General features: G+C 41.6%; 2 protein-coding genes and 1 long non-coding RNA gene across 10 annotated transcripts in view; 2 read left to right on the plus strand and 1 right to left on the minus strand.

Moving 5' to 3' along the window:
- The first annotated feature begins 560 nt into the window (after positions 1-560).
- LOC139566119 (RNA-binding protein 12-like) lies at positions 561-18,422 on the plus strand. 2 transcript variants are annotated; one of them, XM_071387053.1, is made up of 2 exons: positions 561-645; positions 14,726-18,422. In XM_071387053.1, exon 2 carries the CDS (start codon positions 14,751-14,753, stop codon positions 17,358-17,360), a length of 2,610 nt encoding a protein of 869 aa, XP_071243154.1. In that variant the 5' UTR covers positions 561-645; positions 14,726-14,750; the 3' UTR covers positions 17,361-18,422. The 2 variants fall into 2 exon arrangements, with proteins under 2 accessions (XP_071243154.1, XP_071243163.1); XM_071387062.1 differs by lacking the exon at positions 561-645 and adding an exon at positions 7,073-7,201.
- Positions 580-24,194, plus strand: part of LOC139566130 (copine-3-like) — a 68,988-nt gene continuing 45,373 nt past the window's right edge. For 2 of the 7 annotated variants that reach the window (XM_071387081.1, XM_071387073.1), the window contains exon 1: positions 21,557-21,775. In XM_071387081.1, coding sequence (XP_071243182.1) covers positions 21,671-21,775 — 105 coding nt within the window. In that variant the 5' untranslated portion in view covers positions 21,557-21,670. Of the gene's footprint in view, positions 646-21,556; positions 21,776-22,555; positions 22,704-24,194 lie in introns of those variants that run through there. The other 5 variants (XM_071387099.1, XM_071387086.1, XM_071387110.1 and 2 more) reach the window with 3 other exon arrangements.
- LOC139566163 (uncharacterized) lies at positions 5,479-7,247 on the minus strand. The gene is made up of 2 exons (XR_011673064.1): positions 7,112-7,247; positions 5,479-6,840 (listed from the first exon to the last, which is right to left on the minus strand). It is a non-coding gene; the product is annotated as an uncharacterized lncRNA (long non-coding RNA).

Here is a 24,194-nt window from a genome sequence, read left to right on the forward strand (position 1 = left end):
AGCAGACGCTCTTATCCAGAGCGACTTACAAATTGGTGCATTCACCTTATGTTTTAGTCCATGCCCGACGAATTGAGGCGTTTGGAGGGCAAAAGGGGTGTAACTCAATATTAGGAAATTGTTCTTAATGTTTTGTACACTCAGTGTATATCCAACAAACGCCTCTATTTAGAAGTTGTTTTGTATCAATGTAATATCCAAATTCTGGGATCTTGTTGGACATTTCTCAAATAAGTCTGTTTAAACCTTACCTTGAGCAAAAAAAAAAAAAAAAAAAACATTAAGAAGCTAGATTTTATTGTTAACTTCAATACTGAGTAAATTCAAGATATGTACATTTCCCAAGAACCCAGATTTCAAGCCTTCCCCTATGAATTTGTAGCTTTTAAATTACTTATGTTACTATGTAATTTGGAGGATCTGTACTGTAGAATATTATAATGTTATATTTTATGTATGATGTGATTAGCTTTTTAATAAAAATAAAAAATTGTGTACGGTGGTTTTTGATGTGTTCTTTCCTGAATTTAATATTGTATTGTCTATTTATTGTTACAAAAAAGAAAAGCTACACAAGCAGAGAGAGAAGAGCAAGAGAGGAGGACGCACCATAAAATACAGATCTGTTTGTTAACAGATATTTCGGTAAGGACCAAATAAAAACACAGCAGACATGCAATTACAGAGACAGTAATAATGAAATGGTTGTTACAGATGAGGGAAAATATAAACCTGCATTTAGTGGTGACTATAGCGTTAGATATTTATTTGGTGGTGCATTTGAGATGTTCGGCCTGCCCACATGGGGTAACGTTAGCTAGCTATGTGTTTAGCGAACAACAGGCTATATCACTCATGTATTACGTTATGCTTTTCGTGAGCTTTAGAAATGTGGGAACTAGCTAGCTAAACATTTGGGTTTGCTGTTCTCGTGTTTCGCTAGGTAGCTACTAGTCTGAATAACTACGTTGAAGGGCAATTGTTCTCTTTAGCCAATGATGCTAGCTAGCTACCCATCTTGCTAATTAACTAGCTAGCTTCTAGGTCGGAGAAGGGGTTTTCATTGCAGGACCAACACCATATTGGCTGTCTGCTCTTAATATCAATCCAAGTAACGTTAGCTAGCTAGCACGACGCCCTTACTCGAGTAATGTTGTACACATCCAAATGGATATTGGCAAAAATGTTGAAATGGCTGGATATAATTTTTCTGTGGTCTCTTCCTGTAGCCTTGCATAATTTGCTGTCTTTCTGTAGCCCTTCACATTTGGAAACCGCTTTAGTACTGTGACAGACTGAGCTTTTAGCTACGTTATTGGCAAATGTGTTTTACAATGAAGTCTCGTTCATGTTGACAGCGTTTTCGTGCCCATGCAATTCCATTGATATTTCATCAACTTCCCCCAATGTGTGCTATTTGTCGTGACCAGAGAATGGGGGACAACAACCATGGATTGGGCAGTCCAGGGGTGTATTCATTACGTCTTGCAGCGGAAACCGTTCACCGTTTAAGAACGAAACAGGGAGGGACCTACCTGGATTTGTCCAATAGAAACTCGTTTTCGTTGGAAAGGGTTTCTGTTTGGAGTGAACGATTTATGTTGCAAAGGTTTTACAACGGTATACCCAGCAGGGGTGTAACCATTAGTCCAAACATGGTTGTAATGCACAAATTGAATCATTGAATTCATAAATTGAATTTATATTTCATGATTTGAAACTGAATTGAATGAATATTGCATTCAGTTTTAAAATGTGATTTCAAATTGAATATTTATATATTCAAATTTGAATATGGTAGATTGCATTCATTGTTTGTATCAAATTTACAGACTATCATTTAAAGTTGATCAAAGTTTCATAATTTCAGATTAAAAACCAGAGACAACACCCTGGTACTTTGCCAGCCAGGATAGGTAAAGGAGCACGTATTGAATCAAACTGTATGGTAAACAAAAGCTTCTGGTGGTTTCTGAAGCCAATGTGGCATGATGACCACAGGCCTCGCCAGGATACTATAGAAGGGAGTGGCACAAAAAAAAACATGGATAAACTTTTCACTCTATATTTAATCTTTTGACTGACTGGGTTCCAACCAGGTCTCCTGCATGTCACAAGACTGTGTTGGCCCACTTGGCTAAAGCCTATAGGGATAAGTTCAGGAAGTTAATGTAAAGGACGACACGCTGCTTTCTTATTGAGTACCGTTTCCCCCCGATTCAGCTCATATCGAGACTCGAACTCAGGACCTCTGCCTCGCAAACACATGTGACTGCCCTCTTGAAGAGTTCCAACCCCCCGCGCTGTTGAAAAAGTCCTTCAATTGCGCAAGGGGTCACACTTCAGGCTGATGGGTGAGTTTCACAGATCCCCATCTGCTACATTCACCCCCCCAAACTCACTCCATAGCGACTCCAGTGGTTGAGCTGAGCGCAACTGTAGATCTGAGTCCAGTGGCACCATTGTATATGAAGATGGCGCCGACAGACATGGCAGCTCTGCTTCTAGCTCCTAAGCAACTTTTCAGTATTTTTTTTTTTTGTTGGTGTGATTTCTTACATTATTAGCCCAGAACGGTTTTTGTGTTATTACATACAGCCAGAAATAACTTTTGGATATCAGAGCGGCGGTAACTCACCAGCATTACAACCAGAAATATGACTTTCCCAAACTGGATCCTTTGTTCGTACCCTCCAGGGCAACTGAACTTATCCCAGAGGCTGCTCCAAGACGCTGCTGGTGGAGAAGAGGTATTCTGAGTGGACTTGTAGTCCAACTCAGGAGGCGTGCACACCATCCACCGCTAATGTTCAGTCCCCGGACAATAAAGTAGACGAGATCAGGGCGAGGATCTCCTTCCAGAGAGACATCAGGACTGCAACATACTGTTTGGTTTTGATTTCAACAAAGCTAACTTGCCCACTAACACGGGATACACACTGCTGCGCACTATCCAATCCTACCACAGAATACACATACGGTGAGACAGACCTGCCTAGCAGTGCAACAGATCAGAGTTTGTTTACATAAGACATGTCACACCTTGGCTAGAAGTAAAATTGCGCGACTAAAACTTGCTCTGCAAAAACGTAAACTCAAGAAATCTGTAATTTATTTAATCTTAGATTGACTATTTTGAGTAAATGATACTGGCATTGTATGGCCTCAAATTATGCTTAAAACTATGATTTTGATATCTTGGATTGCCAGTCATTGCATCAATAGCCATCTATGAATTTGAAAGTGGTTACATTTCTCCAGGCCTTTTCCTCAGTTTTTACCCAAAATAGAGGCGAGGTGCCGCTTTGTTATTGTTTCAACTGCAGATTGCCACTTTAAGATGGCTAGGTGGGACAACCACAGTTGATGACCTCACTTATTGTCCATTGTTGCAGATGTGGACCATGTTGTTAGGTGCTTTCACAGGAGTGACCATTGTCCCCTGTATGTTTTGTGGAAAGATTCCCACACAGTTTAGATATTGTAGTGTGCTGAAGCTTTGAGTTCACACACATGCAGGTGATTGTTTTTTCTCTAGCATTTTGCATACAAAATAAGGAATATGCGAGGCTACATTTTAGTGTAGGCCCAGGCTTACGTTTTTCATGGGGCAGGGTCTGAATACAATCCTCAGTGCGAGACTGATGACGCAGCAGACCTGATTTTAGGTTTGTCCATAGTATGTTCAGGTATTGGGCTTCAGAGTCTCTTGATAATCATGATCAGATTATGTGTTTGGTGGGAGATGAGAATCATTCTTCCAACTGACCGGTCCATTACCATATTACTATACCTTATTTACATATGTAGGCCATATAGTTGACATCATTTTACATAGAACACTTTAGAAATAAGTAAGGATAAGCTATCGAGGGAAACTTGAGCAATGAAATACAAGTTTTCAATGGCATGGATGTTTATTTCACTCTTATGGATTTCTGTGATGAATGAAATGTATTTTCATGCTTGATGTCAACATGAGAAATTATGAGATGCATAATCTTTGTGAAATATATTAATTAGTGTATGGCTTTTTGGCGAGGCAGTCATTTGAAAGAGTTTGTGCTCTAATTGTTGAAGCCAATTTACTGCATTTCTCCTGATGCAAAACAAAAGCTGATATGTGGTTGAATCAAGAGTGTTTTGTACATGCTGTTCACTAAGGATGCCTACATTTGCCTGCTTTTTGCTCATGTTTTTGCTTCCATTTCCTATTGTTTTGTTAGTCAAGAATTGATTTAAATTGCTTGCTGTCAGGATTGGCTTGGATATATCCCGTGCCGCAGTTTTAACGAAGCACCATTATTACAGGTAAGCTTGTGAATATGTCCTGAACAGGCTAATTCAACTGACTTCCAGTCCAACCCCCACAACCTTCTGTCTGCTCTTCATGGTTTTTTACCAGTAATTATTAGCTTTGTTAGGCTATATTCATTGACCTTATTGATTCCCTTTTTGGTTAGTGTCCCTTTTAGGATAGTGTACTCTATTGTGGAAACCTCTGAAGTTAAGCAGAGCTAAGAATGACCTACCAAGGTATGAGTGGTATAGAGGAAGAGCATGGTATGTTGGTGGCTTTCTTTGACAAGATACCACATTATCCACAAGCCCCAAGTAAATGTCTCCACTTCATGACCTGATCTCCTTCTGTTGACCACATTTTCTACTTGCTTTTTAATAGGTTGTTTTGGCCAACACCTGCTCTGAACAATGCTTGAGACTTGAGCCTACACATAGGCTAATTGTCTTGCACCTTTAGTGTTTTAATGTTGTTATGCATTTATGCGATAACACATGGCCTAATTTGTCTGATCCTCTCAGAATTTTAAACAATTCATCAAATCAATTTGTATTTGTCACGTGCCGAATACAACAGGTGTAGGTAGACCTTAGTGAAATGCTTACTTACAAGCCGTTAACCAACAATGCAGTTAAGAAAAAAATAAGTGTTAAGTAAAAAATAAAAATAACATAGTTAAAGAGCAGCAGTAAAATAACAGTAGCGAGGCTATATACAGGGGTTACCGGTACAGAGTTAATGTGCGGGGGCATAGGTTAATTGAGGTAATATGTACATGTAGGTAGAGTTAGTGACTATACATAGATAATAACCAGAGTACCAGCAGCGTAAAAGAGGGGTTGGGGGGACAATACAAATAGTCTGGGTAACCATTTGATTAGCTGTTCAGGAGTCTTATGGCTTGGGGGTAGAAGCTGTTAAGAAGTCTTTTGGACCTAGACTTGGCGCTCCGGTACCACTTGCCGTGCAGTAGCGGAGAGAACAGTCTATGACTAGGGTGGCTGTAGTCTGACAATTTTTAGGGCCCTATGAAATCCATTTAGTTTTTTCCCAAATTCATTTTTTTCTATTTTTGTCTGAATTCTGTGTTTTACAATTTATGCTAATTTTATCATCTGAAAGAGTGTCTAATAATGTGAATGAATAAAACGTCAACAATTTAATAAGATAACAGTACATTTGTGATGATGCAATACAACATTGCACAATTTTTTTATCAAGGCAAGTGCTTCAAAACAGTTCTACTAAGTGTTTCATTGTAAATGAAAATAAAATGATTCAGGCAATAATGCAGCAATAGGCAAAACCTATGGAACTACCTGTCCATTGTAAGTTTTCCATCTATCACAGACATCTCCATTGAAGTACATGATTGTCAGCCTATTTGTGTTGAGCTCAGTGAGTGCCTCTCGCTTGTCTGTGAGTAGAGTCTTGTATTTGCTGAAACTCCTCTCACAGTTGACTGAGCTGACTGGGAAGTAGATGTAGGGCACTGCCACTTCTGCAACTCTTGGGAATCTCGCACTCAGGCCCCTCCAGTAATCAGCAAGCTCCAAAGCAGGTGAGGGCTCCCTGGACAGTGCTGATAGGAAATCCATTCTTCACTGAGCTCTGTTGATGGGCGTGCGATGAGTTTCAGATGTTTGTAGGCTTCAAGCTGCTTTTCCATGGCTGGAGCCTGCCTAGGATCGAACACCCTAGCCAGCCGGTAGACCTCTGTGGCTGGATGTATGTCCCAGTGCTGAGAACTTTGTGAAGGCCAAGTGGAATGCATCATGAAGATGGTCAAGTACCTCCCTCCTCTCTCCAATCCCCATCTTTCTCAATAGTTAATCTGTCTTGGCACCATACCCACATGTTTTTGCCGTTCCATTCACTAGGTAAGAGCCCAGATCCTCCGTGACATTGTATGCAGACACTGCTGTGGGACGGTGGGTTTCTTCCAGGATTGACAGAGCTGTCATCAGTTTGGAGCAGCCCTCTGAGATTAAGGTTAGCTTAACAGTGAGGGCCTGCACCTTCTCTGTTTCCAGCTTGCTGATGTTTGTGACTGCCTGGGATGATGACTTTTCTGCCAACAAAAATTCTACAGATGAACATGCTCTGCATGGCACTACACTGCCTCAAATCAGCTATTCCATCTGGAGCTTAATGCTTCAGGAGGAGCCTTGGCCTACACAAATTCCTTCATAATGAGGAAGCTCACCCATCTTCTGTTTCTGGCAGGCTTCTTGAAGAAGACCGTGTCCATGTCACAAGTGATGCAACTTCAGAGAAGTATTTGAAGTGCTGCCAGGTCTCACCCACCAGATTGATGACATGGCAGAGACAGGTTACATGGACACTGTTGGGCATCACTCCTTTCAGAACCTTCTTGCATGCCTTCAGGCAGTAGGAGGCATTATCTGTGACCACTGCCCAGGCATCATTCAGGTTCAGATCGTTGCTGTGGAGGGAGGCTAGTATAGCTTGGGAAAACGTTGAGTAGTTGCATCTGTCCATGAAAATGACATCCACCAGAAAGTACTGGTTTTCAACACCTGCAATGAAAGATAAGGAAAAACTTTAATTATGTTTTAACCTAAAATAATGACATAAGTGTTATTTAAATGTCAAGTGTAAACACAATATAGATACAGCGACAGTTAGCTAGATGGCGAGGCAGACAGCTGCTGACATTATGCATCGCTATATTTCACCACGATAGCTCGTCGTTTGAAATATCACAATTTGCATGCGGACAATTCACATTGCAGAATGTAAATGTAGGCTATTGCAACAGTATATTAATAGGCTGTTAAGTTAACTCACCAATGACGATGTTTAGAACGCTGCAATCCCTTACATCTGTCTCGACAACAACCACCTCCAACTCATATGTTGGTCGAACACACGGGGCAGGTGAGTTTGACAGAGGCTACTCTCATTTTCAGGCAACGCTTCACTAAAAACGGCTGTAGCTTTCTTAGCTTTTCTAAGGGGATGTCAGACTCGGCGCACACAGCCACAAAGTCCTGAATAGATTGTAATTTGAAGAGTCATGCTCTGGCTAACACTGTGCTTTTCCTTGTTTTTCACATGGGCTTCAGACTAAGTGCTCCAATCAATAGTAAGTTAAGCTCCTTTGCAAATTCTCTCATCACCTGACTCATAGTCCTTTGGGTATTGCTCTGAATGTAGTGGCAAGGGTTGAATTTTTGTGTGTTTTTGACGACTCTCAGATAGCCTCTTCGACATGTTTCTCAAAGTGATAGCAAGTTGTGGTGACGTAAGGGTCCCACGCCCCCCTCTCAAAACACCCCAATCGAAAACTGAATTGTTTCTCTAGGCCTACTCATCTGTAACTTTACAATTATTAAATCCTTTCGGTTACTACAATTAGGCCTAATTTAGATTATTCAAAAATATATATATATTTCAATATTCCACATTTTACATGTTTTTATTACCAAATTCCGCGATTCCGTCCATGTTTTCCACATCACGGAAATCATAGGGCCTTCCTCTGACACCGCCTGGTATAGAGGTTCTGGATGGCAAGAAGCTTGGCCCCAGTGATGTACTGGGCCGTACCCACCCTCTGTAGTGACTTGCGGTCGGAGGCGGAGCAGTTGCCATACCATGCAGTGATACTCTCGATGGTGCAGCTGTAGAACCTTTTGAGGATCTTGAAGACCCATGCCAAATCTTTTCAGTCGGGAATAGGCTTTGTCGTGCCCTCTTCACGACTGTCTTGGTGTGTTTGGACCATGATAGTTTGTGGGTGATGTGGACACCAAGGAACTTGAAGCTCTCAACCTGCTCCACTACAGCCCCGTCGATGAGAATGGGGGCGTGCTCGGTCCTCCTTTTCCTGTAGTCCACAATCTCATTTGTCTCTATCACGTTGAGGGAGACGTTGATATCCTGGCACCATATGGCCAGGTCTCTGACCTCCTCCCTATAGGCTGTCTCATCGTTGTCGGTGATCAGGCCTACCACTGTTGTATCGTTGGCAAACTTAATGATGGTGTTGGAGTCATGCCTGGCCATGCAGTCATGGGTGAACAGGGAGTACAGGAGGGGACTGAGCACGCACCCGATGTGTTTTTACCTACCCTTACCACCTGGGGTCAGCCTGTCAGGAAGTCCAGGATCCAGTTGCAGAGAGAGTTGTTTAGTCCCAGGGTCCTTAGCTTAGTGATGAGCTTTGAGGGCACTATGGTGTTGAACGCTGAGCTGTAGTCAATGAATAGCATTCTCACGTAGGTGTTCCTTTTGTCCAGGTGGGAAAGGGCAGTGTGGAGTGCAATAGAGATTGCATCTGTTGTTGCGGTATGCAAATTGGAGTGGGTCTAGTGTTTCTGGGATAATGGTGTTGATGTGAGCCATGTGTGGCTCACATCACAGCCTTTTAAAGCACTTCATGGCTACAGACGTGAGTGCTACGGGTTGGTATTCATTTAGGCAGGTTCTTGGGTACAGGGACTATGGTGGTCTGCTTGAAACATGTTGGTATTACAGACAACGTCAGGGACAGGTTGAAAATGTCAGTGAATACACTTGCCAGTTGGTCAGTGCATGCTCGGGGTACACGTCCTGGTAATCCGTCTGGCCCCTCGGCCTGAATGTTGACCTGTTTAAAGGTCTTCGGCTACGGAGAGCATGGTCACACAGTCGTCCGGAACAGCTGATGCTCTCATGCATTCTTCAGTGTTGCTTTCCTCGAAGCGAGCATAGAAGTAATTTAGCTTGTCTGGTAAGCTCGTTTCACTGGGCAGCTCGTGGCTGTGCTTCCCTTTTGTAGTAATAGTTTGCAAGCCTTGCCACATCCGACGAGCATCTGAGCCGGTGTAGTATGATTCAATAATAGTCCTGTATTGACACTCTACCCTTTAGCTCAATGCGGATGTTGCCTGTAATCCATGGCTTCTGGTTTTGGTATGTACGTACGGTCACTGTGTCGATGTCATCGATGTCATCGATGCACTTATTGATGAACCCAGTGTGGTGTACTCCTCAATGTTATCGGAAGAATCCCGGAACATATTCCACTGTGCTAGCAAAACAGTTCTGTAGTTTAGCATCTGCTTCATCTGACCACTTTTTTTATTGACCGAGTTACTGGTGCTTCTTGCTTTAGATTTAGCTTGTAAGCAGGAATCAGGAGGATATAATTATGGTCAGATTTGCAAAATGAAGGGCGAGGGAGCTTTGTAATCTCTGTGTGTGGAGTAAAGGTGGTCTAGAGTTTTTTTCCTCTGGTTGCACATTTAACATGCTGGTAGAAATGAGGTCAAACGGATTTAAGTTTCCTTGCGATCAAGTCCCCGGCCCCTAGGAGCGCCGCCCATTTGCTTATGGCCTTATACAGTTCATTGAGTGCCGACTGAGTGGTTTGTGGTGGTAAATAGACAGCTATGAAAATTATAGATGAAAACTCTCTTGGTAAATAGTGTGGTCTACAGCTTATCATGAGAAATGCATTTGTTTGTGTTTACAAGTTGCTACTGAGATGAGTGTTAGGGATACTGCATTGCAATTATATCAAATTGGCACGTTTATAGTTTAAAGGTTGAGTAAGTAAGATTTTCATCAACAAATGTACCCACATTTATATAGTAAATTGTTTATAATTAGAGAATGCCAGAATGTAGTTATTATGTTAGATACTTCTCCTTATTAGCTGAGATCAGATTTTCTCAAAGCCATTTTAGTTGTCGTGCTAAATGTTTGTTTGTTCCCAATCTAGCATAGAACCATGCGAAATTGTAACACTATGCTGACTTTGCCTCCCAACCCTCCATGTCCCCTAACCCTTAATAAATAACTCTAAACCACAACTTAATTGCTAGATTCAGATGGTGTAGTCAGATAAAGCAATGAAAGTCGACTTCAAAATGTGGTTTAGTTTTATTAGGATTTGCATCTGTTTTTGGTAAGTAATGCACCCTGTAAGCTTCTAAAACGACTTACACAACCTTTTAAATTCAAGCCCCTTCTTCCACCTGAAATGTATTGGACATGAGCCTAATTATGTATCAGATTGATCAATTGGAAGTTGAGCTATACAGTGCATTCGGAAAGTATTTAGAATCGTTGACTTTTTCCCCACACGGCCTTATTCTAAAATGTATTAAATTGTATTTTTTCCTCCTCAATCTGCACACAATACCTCATAACGAAGCAAGAACTGTTTTTTTAGCAAAAGTATAATACATAAAATACTTATCACAGACCCTTAACTCTGTACTTTGTTGAAGCACCTTTGGTAGCGATTACAGCCTCGAGACTTCTTGGGTATGACGCTACAAGCTTGGCACACCTGTATTTGGGGAGTTTCTCCCATTCTTCTCTGCAGATCCTCTCAAGCTCTGTCAGGTTGGATGGGGAGCGTCGCTGCACAGCTATTTTCAGGTCTTTCTAGAGATGTTTGATCGGGTTCCAGTCTGGGCTCTGGCTGGGCCACTCAAAGACATTCAGAGCCTTGTCCCAAAGCCACTCCTGCTTTGTCTTGGCTGTGTGCTTAGGGTCATTGTCCTGTTGGAAGGTGAACCTTCAACCCAGTCTGAGGTCCTGAGCGCTCTGGAGCAGGTTTTCATCAAGGCTCTCTGTACTTTGCTCCGTTCATCTTACCCTCAATCCTGACTAGTCTCCCAGTCCCTGTCACTGAAAAACATCCCCACAGTATGATGCTGCCACCATGCTTCACCATAACGATGGTGCCAGGTTTCCTCCAGACTTGATGCTTCGCATTTAGGCCAAAGAGTTCAATCTTGGTTTCATCAGACCAGAGTATCTTGTTGGTCTGAGTGCTTTAGGTGCCATTTGGAAAACTCCAAGCGGGGGAGCATTTACTAAGGAGTGGTTTCCGTCTGGCCATTCTACCACAAAGGTCTGATTGGTGGAGTGCTGCAGAGATGATTGTTTTTCTGGAAGGTTCTCTCATCTCCACAGAGGAACTCTGGAGATCTGTCAGTGACCATTGGGTTCTTGGTCACCTCCCTGACCAAGGCCTTCTCCCCCGATTGTGCAGTTTGGCCGGACGGCCAGCTCTAGGAAGAGTCTTGGTTGCTCCAAACTTCTTCCATTTAAGAATGATGGAGGCCATTGCTCTGACATGCACTGTCAACCTTGGGACCTTACAGTTGAAGTCGAAAGTTTACATACACCTCAGCCAAATACATTTAAACTCAGTTTCACAATTCCTGACATTTAATCCTAGTAAAAATTCCCTGTCTTAGGTCAGCTAGGATCACCACTTTATTTTAAGAATGTGAAATGTCAGAATAATAGACAGATTTTATTTCAGCTTTTTTTTATTTCTTCACATTCCCAGTGGGTCAGAAGTTTGCATACACTCAATTAGTATTTGGCAGCATTGCCTTTAAATTGTTTAACTTGGGTCAAACGTTTCCGATAGCCTTCCACAAGCTTCCCACAATAAGTTGGGTGAATTTTGGCCCATTCCTCCTGACAGACTTGGTGTAACTGAGTCAGGTTTGTAGGCCTCATTGCTCGCACACGCTTTTTCAGTTCTGCCAACAAATGTTCTATGGGATTGAGGTCAGAGCTTTGTGATGGACACTCCAATACCTTGACTTTGTTGTCCTTAAGCCATTTTGCCACAACTTTGGAAGTATGCTTGGGGTCATTGTCCATTTGGAAGACCCATTTGCGACCAAGCTTTCAAATCAAATTTATTTATATAGCCCTTCTTAGATTAACTTCCTGATGATGTCTTGAGATGTTGCTTCAATATGTCCAGCAAATTTTCCTTCCTCATGTTGCCATCTATTTTGTGAAGTGCAAAGCACCCCCACAACATGATGCTGCCACCCCCGTGCTTCACGGTTGGGATGGTGTTCTTCGGCTTGCAAGCCTCCCCCTTTTCCCTCCAAACATAACAATGGTCATTATGGCCAAACAGTTCTATTTTTGTTTCATCAGACCAGAGGACATTTCTCCAAAATGTACAATCTTTGTCCCCATGTGCAGTTGCAAACCGTAGTCTGGCTTTTTTATGGCGATTTTGGAGCAGTGTCTTCTTCCTTGCTGAGCGGCCTTTCAGGTTATGTCGATATAGGACTCGTTTTACTGTGGATATAGATACTTTTGTACCTAGTTCCTCCAGCAACTTCACAAGGTCCTTTGCTGTTATTCTGGGATTGATTTACACTTTTCGCACCAAAGTACGTTCATCTCTAGGAGACAGAACGCGTCTCCTTCCTGAGCGTTTTGACGGCTGCGTGGTCCCATGGTGTTTATACTTGCGTACTATTGTTTGTACAGATGAACGTGGTACCTTCAGGCATTTGGAAATTGCTCCCAATGATGTACCAGACTTGTGGAGGTCTTGGCTGATTTATTTAGATTTTCCCATGATGTCAAGCAAAGAGGCACTGAGTTTGAAGGTAGGCCTTGAAATACATCCACAGGTACACCCCCAGTTGACTGAAATTATGTCAATTAGCCTATCAGAAGCTTCTAAAGCCATGACATAATTTTCTGGAATTTTCCAAGCTGTTTAAAGGCACAGTCAACTTAGTGTATGTAAACTTCTGACCCACTGGAATTGTGATACAGTGAATTATAAGTGAAATAATCTGTCTGTAAACAATTGTTGGAAAAATTACTTGTCATGCACAAAGTAGTCCTAACCGACTTGCCAAAACTATAGTTTGTTAACAAGAAATTTGTGGAGTTGTTGAAAAACGAGTTTTAATGACTCCAAACTAAGTGTACAGTTGAAGTCGGGAAGTTTACATACACTTAGGTTGGAGTCATTTAAACTCTTAAAGCTTGGTCACAAATGGGTCTTCCAAATGGACAATGACCCCAAACATACTTCCAAAGTTGTGGCAAAATGGCTTCAGGACAACATAGTCAAGGTATTGGAGTGGCCATCACAAAGCCCTGACCTCAATCCCATAGACAATTTGTGGGCAGAACTGAAAAAGCATGAAAACTGAGTTTAAATGCATTTGGCTAAGGTGTATGTAAACTTCCGACTTCAACTGTATCTAGAAAGGTGTGTGCCTTTCCAAATTATGTCCAATCAATAGAATTTACCACAGGTGGACTCCAAGTAATAGAAACATCAAGGATGATCAATTGAAACAGGATGCACCTGAGCTCATCATTTGAGTCTCATCACAAAGGGTCTGCAGATTGATGAGGGGAAACATTTATTTAATCCAATTTATTATAAGGCTGTAATGTAACAAAATGTGTAAAAAGGGAAGGAGTCTGAATACTTTCTGAATGCACTGTAGGTTTATACAATTAATTGCATTAGGCTTGGGCTGTATCCAGATTGTCATACATTTTTATACCGACCTTGTACCACAATGGGATATTAGGTAGTACTGAACACAAGGGGCGCTATTTTCAAACCCCACTGAGCCTTTGTAATCCGACAGTTAGCAATGCTAACAAGTAAATGTAAAACCCCATCTAAATGTTAACGTAAAGTCTCTGACCTAAAGTATTTGCAAGATAGACATCCCAACTCAAAGTTATACAAATAACAAAAAAATGCTACACTGTTTGCTGCACGCACAAAACAAATATTAGACAGCGAGGCTTTTGATCCAGTAGGGAATTGTCTGCTGTTACCAAGCAGAGCTTGATTTTGGAAGAAGCTAACCACTTAGTGAGATGGCTAACTAGCTACTAAATTAGCAAACCAAATGCACAACTGCAGAGCATTTACAACATTTTAGATAGTTAACTTAATATTTATACGATATCTAGCTTGCAAACATTTAGATGTGAATTCCATACAGTAGCTAGTGCGTGCTTAGCAACAGTGAGTGACTCAAGGCTCTGGTCTCTCATCGTTGTGCTTGTAAACAAACACCACGTGACTTGGGACTACCAACAAGCTTCATAATGAAAAATTGTGACAGGTGAAATGAGTGTTCGCAATCTTCATCTCCTAACGTATTACACAAGTTGACTGCAGGTAAACTAGCTACAAATGTTCCAATTCATTAAAAAAAGTTAAAGAAATTGTTTTGACGGTAATGAAAAACCATCCTGTGGCTATTTCCAAATACCCCGCTGTTCGGTATACCGCCCAAGCCTAAATTTGATTGAAATGTGTGGTTCTATAATTATGAGCAAGATTTAGGCCTACGAGTAACATTTCTACATTCAAGATTTGCTTGTTAGACCTAGGGTCTACATAATGTCCTTGAGCCAAGGCTGATGTATGTGGTGAATGAAGCAATGTGTGGATGGCTGTGTAAGAGTGGTGATGAGTGGACAAACCGCCTAATACTTGCACATTTATTTTGAATTTCTCTGATGCATTGGGCTCTCATCAAATATATACAAACGTAAGCCGTCTTGTAAATCATGGTTTCTCTCCTGCTCTTTGTTTCTTGTGTGTTCATTGCTCTTTCCTCTAGTCTTACGGTGGTTGCCTTTTTTTACCTGCAGGTGTGTGTTGTTTCGCCTCAGCAGCATGGCTGTGCTCATCCGCTTGCAGGGTCTCCCGATAGTGGCGGGGACCATGGACATACGCCATTTCTTCTCTGGATTGACCATCCCAGATGGTGGGGTGCATATTGTAGGGGGTGAACATGGTGAGGCTTTTATTGTTTTCGCCACAGATGAAGATGCCAGGCTTGGCATGATGCGTTCAAGGGGAGCAATCAAAGGTTCAAAAGTGTCACTTTTGCTGAGCAGCAAGACCGAGATGCAGAATATAATTGAGTTTAACCGCAGGCGTTTTAAAACGGGCAATGTCGGGGGAGCAGCAGGAAACGGTAGCAGGGCAGGTCCCCCCGTCAACACATGTGGGAGGGGCAGTTTACGCAACACTTTACAAGGGTTCAGCAACACCACACCAGCCACCGTCACCAGAGCTGCCTCTGCACATGAAACCATAAGAAACAAAAATGTGTCCACGTTTGCCACCACTAGCATGGGAAACATGCCCCCCAGTTTCAGCAACAACTTCAGCAGCCCAAATCTCACCATGGGATCCAGTATGAGAACAACCATGTCCTCCCTCAACTCTGTACCACCACCTATCCACCCTTTGACAACCATGCCATCCCTGCCACCCATGCCTTCCATACCCCCCATGCCACTTCCACCACCAGTGTTCTCTGTGCCTCCTGTTCCCACTGTGTCACCTTTAACCCAAGGCCCCCCTGTCCTTCCCATGAGTCTGTCTCACATGGGCTCAATGCCACCATTCAACCCAGGTGTCCCACCCCCTAGTGGACTGGCCCCAAATCACATGTTTGTTGGCCATATGAACCCTCTGTTAAATCTCCAGGCACACATGAAGGCAGCAATAGGTAATTCAGATGAGTTATATGTCCACCTTCAAGGCCTGCCCTTCTCAGCTACTGAAATGGATATTAGGGAGTTTTTCTGTGGGATAGTAGTGGACTCCATCCGAAAGGTCAGGGACAACATTGGCCGGAGTAGCGGCAGGGCCCTGGCCAAGTTCTTTTCCCCTCAGGACACTTTTGAGGCACTCAAAAGAAGCTGCGGAATGTTAAGGCAGAGGTACGTGGACATCTCTCCGGCCACAGAGAGCCAGTGGATGAGTGTCAGCAGTGGGGGCAACGGGGTTGGAGGGCAAGCCCACTCAAAATCCAGTAATGTGCCCCAAGACCAGCACCGCCGCAGCAACATGAGTTCAGTGTCTCCTTCAACCAGAGATCATGCAAGGTCTCGCTCCCCTCACAACAAGGAGTTCTGTGTCTACCTAAAAGGCCTGCCCTACGAAGCAGTAAATAAACAGATCTGTGAGTTCTTCAAAAACCTGAACATTATGGAAGACTGCATTTACATTGCTTATGAACCCTCTGGCCGAGCTACAGGTCAGGGCTTTGTCCAGTTAAAAGATGAAATGGATTACAAGGTTGCCCTCAGCTGTCACATGCAGTATATGGGAAGCCGATTCATACAAGTTCACCCCATCAGTAAGAAAGCTATGTTTGAAAAGATTGATTCCATTCGTCAAAGGATGCAGGGTGTTGATAAGAAAAACAATTCTGAATCAGGCAAGAACCCTAGAAACTGTGCACACATCTCAAATATTCCATATAATGTGTCAAAGAAAGATGTCCATCTGTTTCTGAAAGGCATTGCGGTATTTGAAGAAAGTCTTAAAGTTCTGGTTGACAGCAGTGGTAACGGTTTAGGTCAGGCTGTTGTGCAGTTCAGGGGAGAGGAGGATGCGCTAAATGCTGAGAGACTACACAGGCAGAAGTTAAATGGCAGAGATGCCTTTGTGCATTTGGTCACCTTTGAGCAGATGAAAGTTATCGAGAGAAACCCACCACCACAGGTTAGGAGAGTCAAGAAACTTGAAGGGAACTCTCAAGGCCAGGCACACGGCCATGCTCAGGCACAGAATCCTATTCAAGCCCAAGCTCACCCCTTTGCCGGTATAACAGGAGAAGAGTTCAACTTCCTCAGAAACACTGTTGGCAATTTAGGCAATGGTCCTTTTGCTCAATTTACTGTCCCAGGTAATGGACTCGTGGGCCCTCCACCTCTACCCCCATTTGCAGCCAGTCTAGAGAATGTAGCCCTTAGCATTCCCCCACCCATGGTTGCCGGTCACTTGCCTGGAGCAGTTCTGGCACCCCCAAGCTTCCGACCAGGTAGCAACAATGGCCCACCTGGCTTTGGACCAGAGGGCTTGAGGGGCAGGCCACCTTTTGACAATGGCTCTAGAAAGAGCGGAGGCCATAACAACCGAGGAAGTGGCCAAGGGCGTTCAGAAGTGCGCCCTCAGTCTGCCTTGGGCCGTGGCCCTGGCTCTGACCCTCTGAGAGAGCAGTCAACCGGAGGCCCTGGTAACCCTCGTGGACCAACCATTGTAAAGATCCAAAACATGCCTTTCGCCGTAACAGTCGATGAGATCCTAGATTTATTTTATGGGTATCAAGTGCTGCCTGGTTCAGTCTGTCAGCAGTTAAGTGAAAAGGGCCTGCCCACTGGTGAAGCAATGGTTGCCTTTGAGTCACACGAGGAGGCATCATCTGCTGTCATGGATTTAAATGATAGGCCTATTGGGGCTAGGAAAGTGAAGATAACCCTAGGATAAGACTCCAATGTTCCCCTCTACCAATAATGATTAAGTGAAACATCCGGTTTCATTAATGCAAAGGTAAGAACTTGCATTTAGGATTTAAGCTCCCAACTATCTTTACCAAAGTTATCAAGTTGTTAGTAGCGTAAGAATAAAATGGAACGCTGCTATATTGATTTGATGTATAATATGATAACTAAAGTGGGATGGGGCGGCAGGGTAGCTTAGTGGTTAGAGCATTGGACTAGTAACCGAAAGGTTGCAAGTTCGAATCCCCGAGCTGACAAGGTACTAATCTGTCGTTCTGCCCCTGAACAAGGCAGTTAACCCACTGGCCGTCATTGAAAATAGGAATTTGTTCTTAACTGACTTGCCTAAAAATTAAATAAATTTTTTGGGATTTTCCAAATGGCAAAAAGCCTACTGTTGCCATGTTGATGTAGCTTGAGTCCAATCATATTTAGAGTAAGAGCCTTGAATGATATGGTTGGATTAAGAGGATAGTCTTATTGCTGTGCTGAGATGTCACTTTTACTTGGAAGCATGTATTATTTTCAAATGCCCTGACACGTTTTGTGTTCTTGTATTTCTTCCATAGATTTAACATTTTCTTTGTGATGATTTTCTAAAGGGAGTACTCACCAAATGCTGCCATGCATGGTGTTAGTACAGAGAACACTCATTGTGTCATGGTTAAAGCATTTGCTTATTTGCTCTATGCTGTTTTTCACTGTTAATAAATGCAAATGTCAATGTTGTTGCTAGCTATGTTGTATGATAAATTGTACTGCTTGTTTCTGAGAAAAAGATGTTGAACATTGCATTTGGTTTAATGGTCTGCAGAGCTCTTTAGAACTTTTTGTATCTGCCAACCCTCCCACTGCGATATACTCTTTTTGAATATGAGCTGTTTTGCAGAGATGTAAATACTATTTGGAATGTTTTAGTTTTGTAGTGTTGTCTAACAAGAGACACTTAAATTTTATATTTTTGGGGACGTTCCAGCTTATTTCACAAGTGTGTGTATATACTGTTTAGCTTACACTTTTGTCAATAAAATGACATTCCTGACAGATTTACCAGCCAATCTATTTTTCACTTGCTTGCTGATTTTCTATATGAACAATAAAATGGTTTTGGGAAGGCACCCAGATTTTACCAAACGTTCCATGAATTAAATCATTTTTAAGGCCCAATGTAGCAGTTTTCAAATCATTTTTGGGTAACAATTAAGTACCTTAATGTGATTGTTTTCAATTAAAATGGTCAAAAATAAGCTGCAAAGAGCAACTTCTTTGTCTTGGGGGAGGGGGGGCTGGCCAAAATGGCAGGCCAAAACCCCATCCCACCAAAACAGGTTGAAATTTCTGGCAGCCTTTTCAAACCGCTCTTACGGGGGGGGGGGGGGGATAAGGGCATTATCATTTTCAGTGTTATTCCAACCTCATTTTATTTATTTATATAACACAGGAAAAGTTTGACTGCACTGGGCCTTTTAAGTTAGGCCTACATTTTGCTGTATAAACTACTTAAAGGGTAATATAGGCTATATCTAGGTTTTGCAAATTAACATATAGGGTTGAATGGGAAATTTGATAGGGTTTGCCAAGAAACCCATACAGTAGGCTGGTTTTCCAGACCCAGATTAAGCCTAGTCCTGGACTAAAATGTCCTTTCAATGACAATTCTCTGTTAAGAATTATTTTTAGAACAGGACCATGCTTAATCTGTGTCTGGGGAAACCAGCCTTTAAAGCACCTCAAACGCCAGTCCTTGAGGGCCAAGTTCTGCGGGTTTTCACACCTCCCTTGTACTTGATTGATCAATTAAGGTAATTGGTTGTCTAGATCTTAATTGCAAACAAATTGAAAGGAAAGGACCAAACCCAGCAGACACATGGCCCTCCAGGAACTGAGTTGTACACCCTTGCCTTTTAAAAGGGAAATGTAAAACTTTTTTTTCAACTTTATATTCATCATCTCCATTTTCACATAAGTTGATATTGGGGTGGTGCTGGAGATGAATATGAAGTTGACTTTTTTTTAAATTTCCCTTTAAGGATCACTTTACTCAATGTTTTAGTATTTTTTTTTATCGACCACTGATATGGTCTCACATTTTTTATTTCAGCACAAACAGTTTACAGATGGAGCACTGTATATAATTATGTTCATAAATTGTGTGTGTGTGTGTTTTAAGAGAGCACACATTTATTCCACTGTCACAAGGCTTTCAATTCCACTATAGATGCTAGTGGCAAACATGCCTACTAGAAGGCTAAGAACATCTGTTTCTTGTGTCTTACAAGCTTGCCTAGCACTAAACCTAAATGTACCTTGTTTTTATCATGTGGTTTAATGGAATATTTTTGACTGATTCATATGAGTTCTCTGAACATTAATTTAATATTTAAGTGGTGTAAAACGTATACCGCCTTTTTTATATAGGCTACTCATCAATTAAGTTGTTTATTTCATAATGTTTTAAAGAGTGAAATGCTGGGTGTTCTTTGATATTTGAGATATCTGCATTTCTCACTTTGTCCTAATGAGCCCACAGATTGAGAAAGGCCTAGTATACAGCACTGGGGTGAAATGGTAGGTTGCTTTGTGGACATACATGACAACCTAGGGCTTTGCTTTGAACATGCTGATGAACGTAAAGCATATTTAGAAACTGATATGGCCTGGAAGATGCCTTTTTCACTGTTAGAGCCTATGGAAAGAGCTGCTGAGTTGCAATGCAAAGCAAGTTCGGACTTACCTGTCATTCAGTATTCATACATGCCTATTTTGGTTTGCTTCCTTTAAAAGTCACTGCGTGTGCTTCTGGATTTTACTTGTTAAATATTATGCATTACACTACTTTTTGTGTACCAAACTGTCAGGTATAAGGCAATGAAAGCCAATTGGTTTACTGTTGGATTTGCATGCAAAGGTAAGTACTAGTTATATTTATGAATTGTGCGAGGTGACATGGTGTATAATAGATTAAGTATTTGTGGAATTATGCTCCCAATATCTAGGCAAAGTTTTGCTGGACATGATTTATTATGGTTGGACTTCACGATATTCTTTATTTTCCCATCTGATCTCACACTTTTGAAATCAAGCCGTTAACCGGATTGTAATCTAAAGCAGTAGGCTATATCAGAAATTGCCATATAGCTGGTCTTTGTTGATATAATAGAGGACCACACAATCCCAAATCCGGAGTGAATCTGACATGGGACGCAAGCACAGCCTTGTGCAGAATAAGCCACGGTTTCATCACTTCCAATTGACACTGGATTTCAAATGGGGTCAACATTGTGATGCATATTTTTGTTCAGTAAAAAGTGTCTCTGATTGATTTGCCTAATTTGTGTCGTTCCCAATTAGTCTCAATCAACTCTACAAATGGCTATTTATTGAGCGAAGTTGATAGGCCAACAACACTAGAAGATTTAATGTATTGGGTTGTAAATGGCTACATTATCATACAGAAAAATCATTCAGTGATGCAGTGAACAGCTAAGACTACAGTGTTGCTGGCTATTAACTAACTTACTTGACTTCTTTTTTTATTAATTGATGTGCTGAACTTCAGAGTGAGCTGAACTGTCTGTTCTACAGGATTGTATTATCATTTGAGCTGAATAGGCGTTCTGTCCAAGGATATGGGTAGAAATGCATGCATAGCTATAAAATATATAGGTGTGGAGAAATGGATAGCCATAATTTGAGAACAAAAATTACAGCTCAAAGTGGAAATGTTAGATAGCCTACATAGGAAATGGAGCCTTGGTATTTGCTGTATACAGAAAGGGTTTGTGTGCCCTTTGTGTGTGATAGCCTAATATGCAAATGACTTCAGTTAGTGGTGTTAATGTTACTTAATTGTTCACATTTAGATGAGTAGTAGTGCAGAAATAAGTTGCACACCTTTTAAACCAGTAGAAAGCATAAGTGGATTATAACAAAACTGATTTGAATGAAAACATGTATATTTTGATGTTGAATTTTACTGCAGACGTCCATATTTTAAATTAGGTGCTTGGCAAAAATGCACCAGTTTCACAAGCTCTGCTCTCTGTCATATGTAAGAATATTTTTGATCAGGACATAGTAACCAATTAATTTGCAAATTCGCAAGGCACGAGAGATCTGTGCTGCGTTTCAAACTGATAAAAGACACACCTTCGTCAATTTACCATCGCCTCATGCCCTTAGGGGAATTGCCGCGCCCAATCTTGTCGTTGGTCCAAATGAAGACGCCAAGCAAGGGAAGTTAGCAACGTAAGCACCTCAGCCCTCGTTTTCAATGGCGTTTGCGAATGTACAATTATGTTCACGTCGGGCATGAAACGCCCCGATGATTGTACATCTGCTAAGAAAAGTCTGCCAAAACTTAAAACTTCAACATTAATATGGAGATGTCAACATACAAGTGTAAGTAAAAACAAATGCAAATAAGTTATAAATTGTGCTACTAATTCACAAACACGTCTAGTAAAAGTAATTATGTTTTTGTTTTTGGTTAGTTTTTGGAGATTGTAGAAATAAAACATTTTCCTTCTTCAGAGGTTCCAGCTAGGCAGGCTAACGTTAGTTAGCTAATTAATTAGCTAACTATTATACAGTAGGCGTATATTAATAATTACATATTTAATGTAAGTAGACATGCAATCATAATTGACTGTAGCGCAAATAAAGCACCAACAAACTACCGGTGGTTGAAAACACAGTCATCGCGGGATGAACGTGTGACGAATTTCCGGGCAAGGGCGTTCCGTTTAAAAATCCTTCCATCCTTCCTCGCCCCGCAAGTGTATACTCGGCTAAACCCGCCTATTTCTACCATTTCTAAACTTAACCCTAGGCACACTGATAACACTATGACTAACCTTAATCTTAAATTAAGACCAAAAAGCACATTTTGGTTTTCATACATTTTTACTATACAGGCAATTTGTGGCTGTGGTAACTAGTGACAACCGGGATATGTGTGTAGTCACTTCCTGCACGGCCAGTACTATCTGGGATTCTTAGCACGTCCCCTACCTAACCTTACCACAAATATTTGCCTTAACCATGTTAAACTTCAACGATTTGCATGGGGTAGGGACGTCCCAAGGATTCCGGTTAGTACGGACCCTTCCCCCTGCACTGCGGGCACCGGGTGAGTGACGTTGTCTCTTGTCCAATAGGAACGTTTTTATGCTGGCTGATCATCCAATGTTGAGCTCACTTGACCATCTGCCACACCTTTTTTAGGAAATATTTCCTATTCATTTCGTGTTACGGCAGTGTGCTTTTTAGTTGCAAGACAAGTACAACTGTTTCATAAGAGACCTGATATTCCGTTTCGTGCGACAAGGTAATATTTGTAGCCTACCTATTTTTATAAAGTAAGCCTCTGTTAGTTTAGAGATCGAGGTGAGCAGGCAAATCCGTTTATTGTTATTTTATGGGCGTAATGGGCCCTGGCCTTGGGGTTCTTGTCAGTCAGTCAGTTTTTATTGTTTTATGGTTGAGTTAACTACATACAAAGTTCTCTCTCCATGTCGAGTCTCTACTATAAAATAAGCGTCTGGTAGTTTTCAGCGTGTCTGATTCACAGCTGAACTTTTGCTGTTAACTAGGAAGTATGTAGTTTATTGTAAATATACAGTACCAGTGTGTTGTGAACAACATTAGCGTGAGCCAGGGTTTTTAGCGCGACGACTACTCAAAACCCGCCCAAAGGCCTGAAAACTAGCCCAACGTTTTTTTAACAGCAAGAGAGTTGACATATTTATACAATAAACCCTTTTTTTCCCACCATAACGTTTCGAGGCAATTAAGAAGAAATATCGTAGTAATTTGTAACAACGTTAAATGCAAAATTCGGTTTAACTCTAAATAATCATTCTTGCGAGCTATGACTTAATAAAGGAATTTGAATATGTCGCAATAGTGGATAATTCGCTCGTATTAAACTCCACAGATCATTTTCCATCACTTAATAAAGGAATTTGAATATGTCCCAGAAGAAGATAATTCGCTCGTATTAAACTCCCAAGATAATTTTCCATCAATGGATGTGGATTTAACTCGTTTGACTGTTATGATTACGCAATAATGCACAAGGGGGTGTGGAATGTGGCCAATACACCACAGTTTACGCTTCGAGAACACCGATAGTATGCGTGCGCAAAATAGTGTGTATCTGGATATGTATGTATGCAACAAAAGTAAAACATTCACCTTCTGCTACGGTTTCTATCAAGCCGTACGCATACAGTTTGACGCATACGTTCGATCAATATGCAACACACCAAACGCCCTGCAACTGCCAGTTGCACCGCAATGATGCAAGGCAAACGCAGTGTTTCATTGGAAATTAATGTCATTCTGGTGTACCAAAATGCAATGAAGCTGTCGGTGTGATCGGAAGGTAAGGGCTGTTCTCAGCATGACTCAACACGGAGTGCCTGGATACAGCAACATATACCACAAACCCCCTGGGTGCCTTATTGATATTATAAACTGGTTAGGTTTTAATGTCAAATGCACAAGTACAGTGAAGTGCCTTTCTTGCAAACTCAAAACCCAACAATGCAGTAATCAATAACAATGTATTACAAAAAAAAAAGATTAGGAAATATGTAATGCACATTAAAGAAAGTAAGCATACTATATACAGGGAATATTTAAAGTCAGATCCAATACCATATTTAAATGTGCAGGGATACTGGAGTGATGGCGTTAGATATGTATAGGGGTAAGGGGACTAAGCAACAGGATATAAGATAAACAGTAGCAGCAGCTCATGTGAGCAGGTGTGTAGAGTCTAGGGTTGGGCGGTATACTGTATTTACTATATACC

The sequence above is a fragment of the Salvelinus alpinus genome, chromosome 2 (genome assembly GCF_045679555.1).
Source record: "Salvelinus alpinus chromosome 2, SLU_Salpinus.1, whole genome shotgun sequence".
In the NCBI taxonomy this organism is placed as follows: domain Eukaryota; kingdom Metazoa; phylum Chordata; class Actinopteri; order Salmoniformes; family Salmonidae; genus Salvelinus; species Salvelinus alpinus.

What these genes read in the sequence shown, in the direction of transcription:
- LOC139566119 (XM_071387053.1), top strand. Translation starts at nt 14,751, where the DNA reads ATGGCTGTGCTCATCCGCTTGCAGGGTCTCCCGATAGTGGCGGGGACC.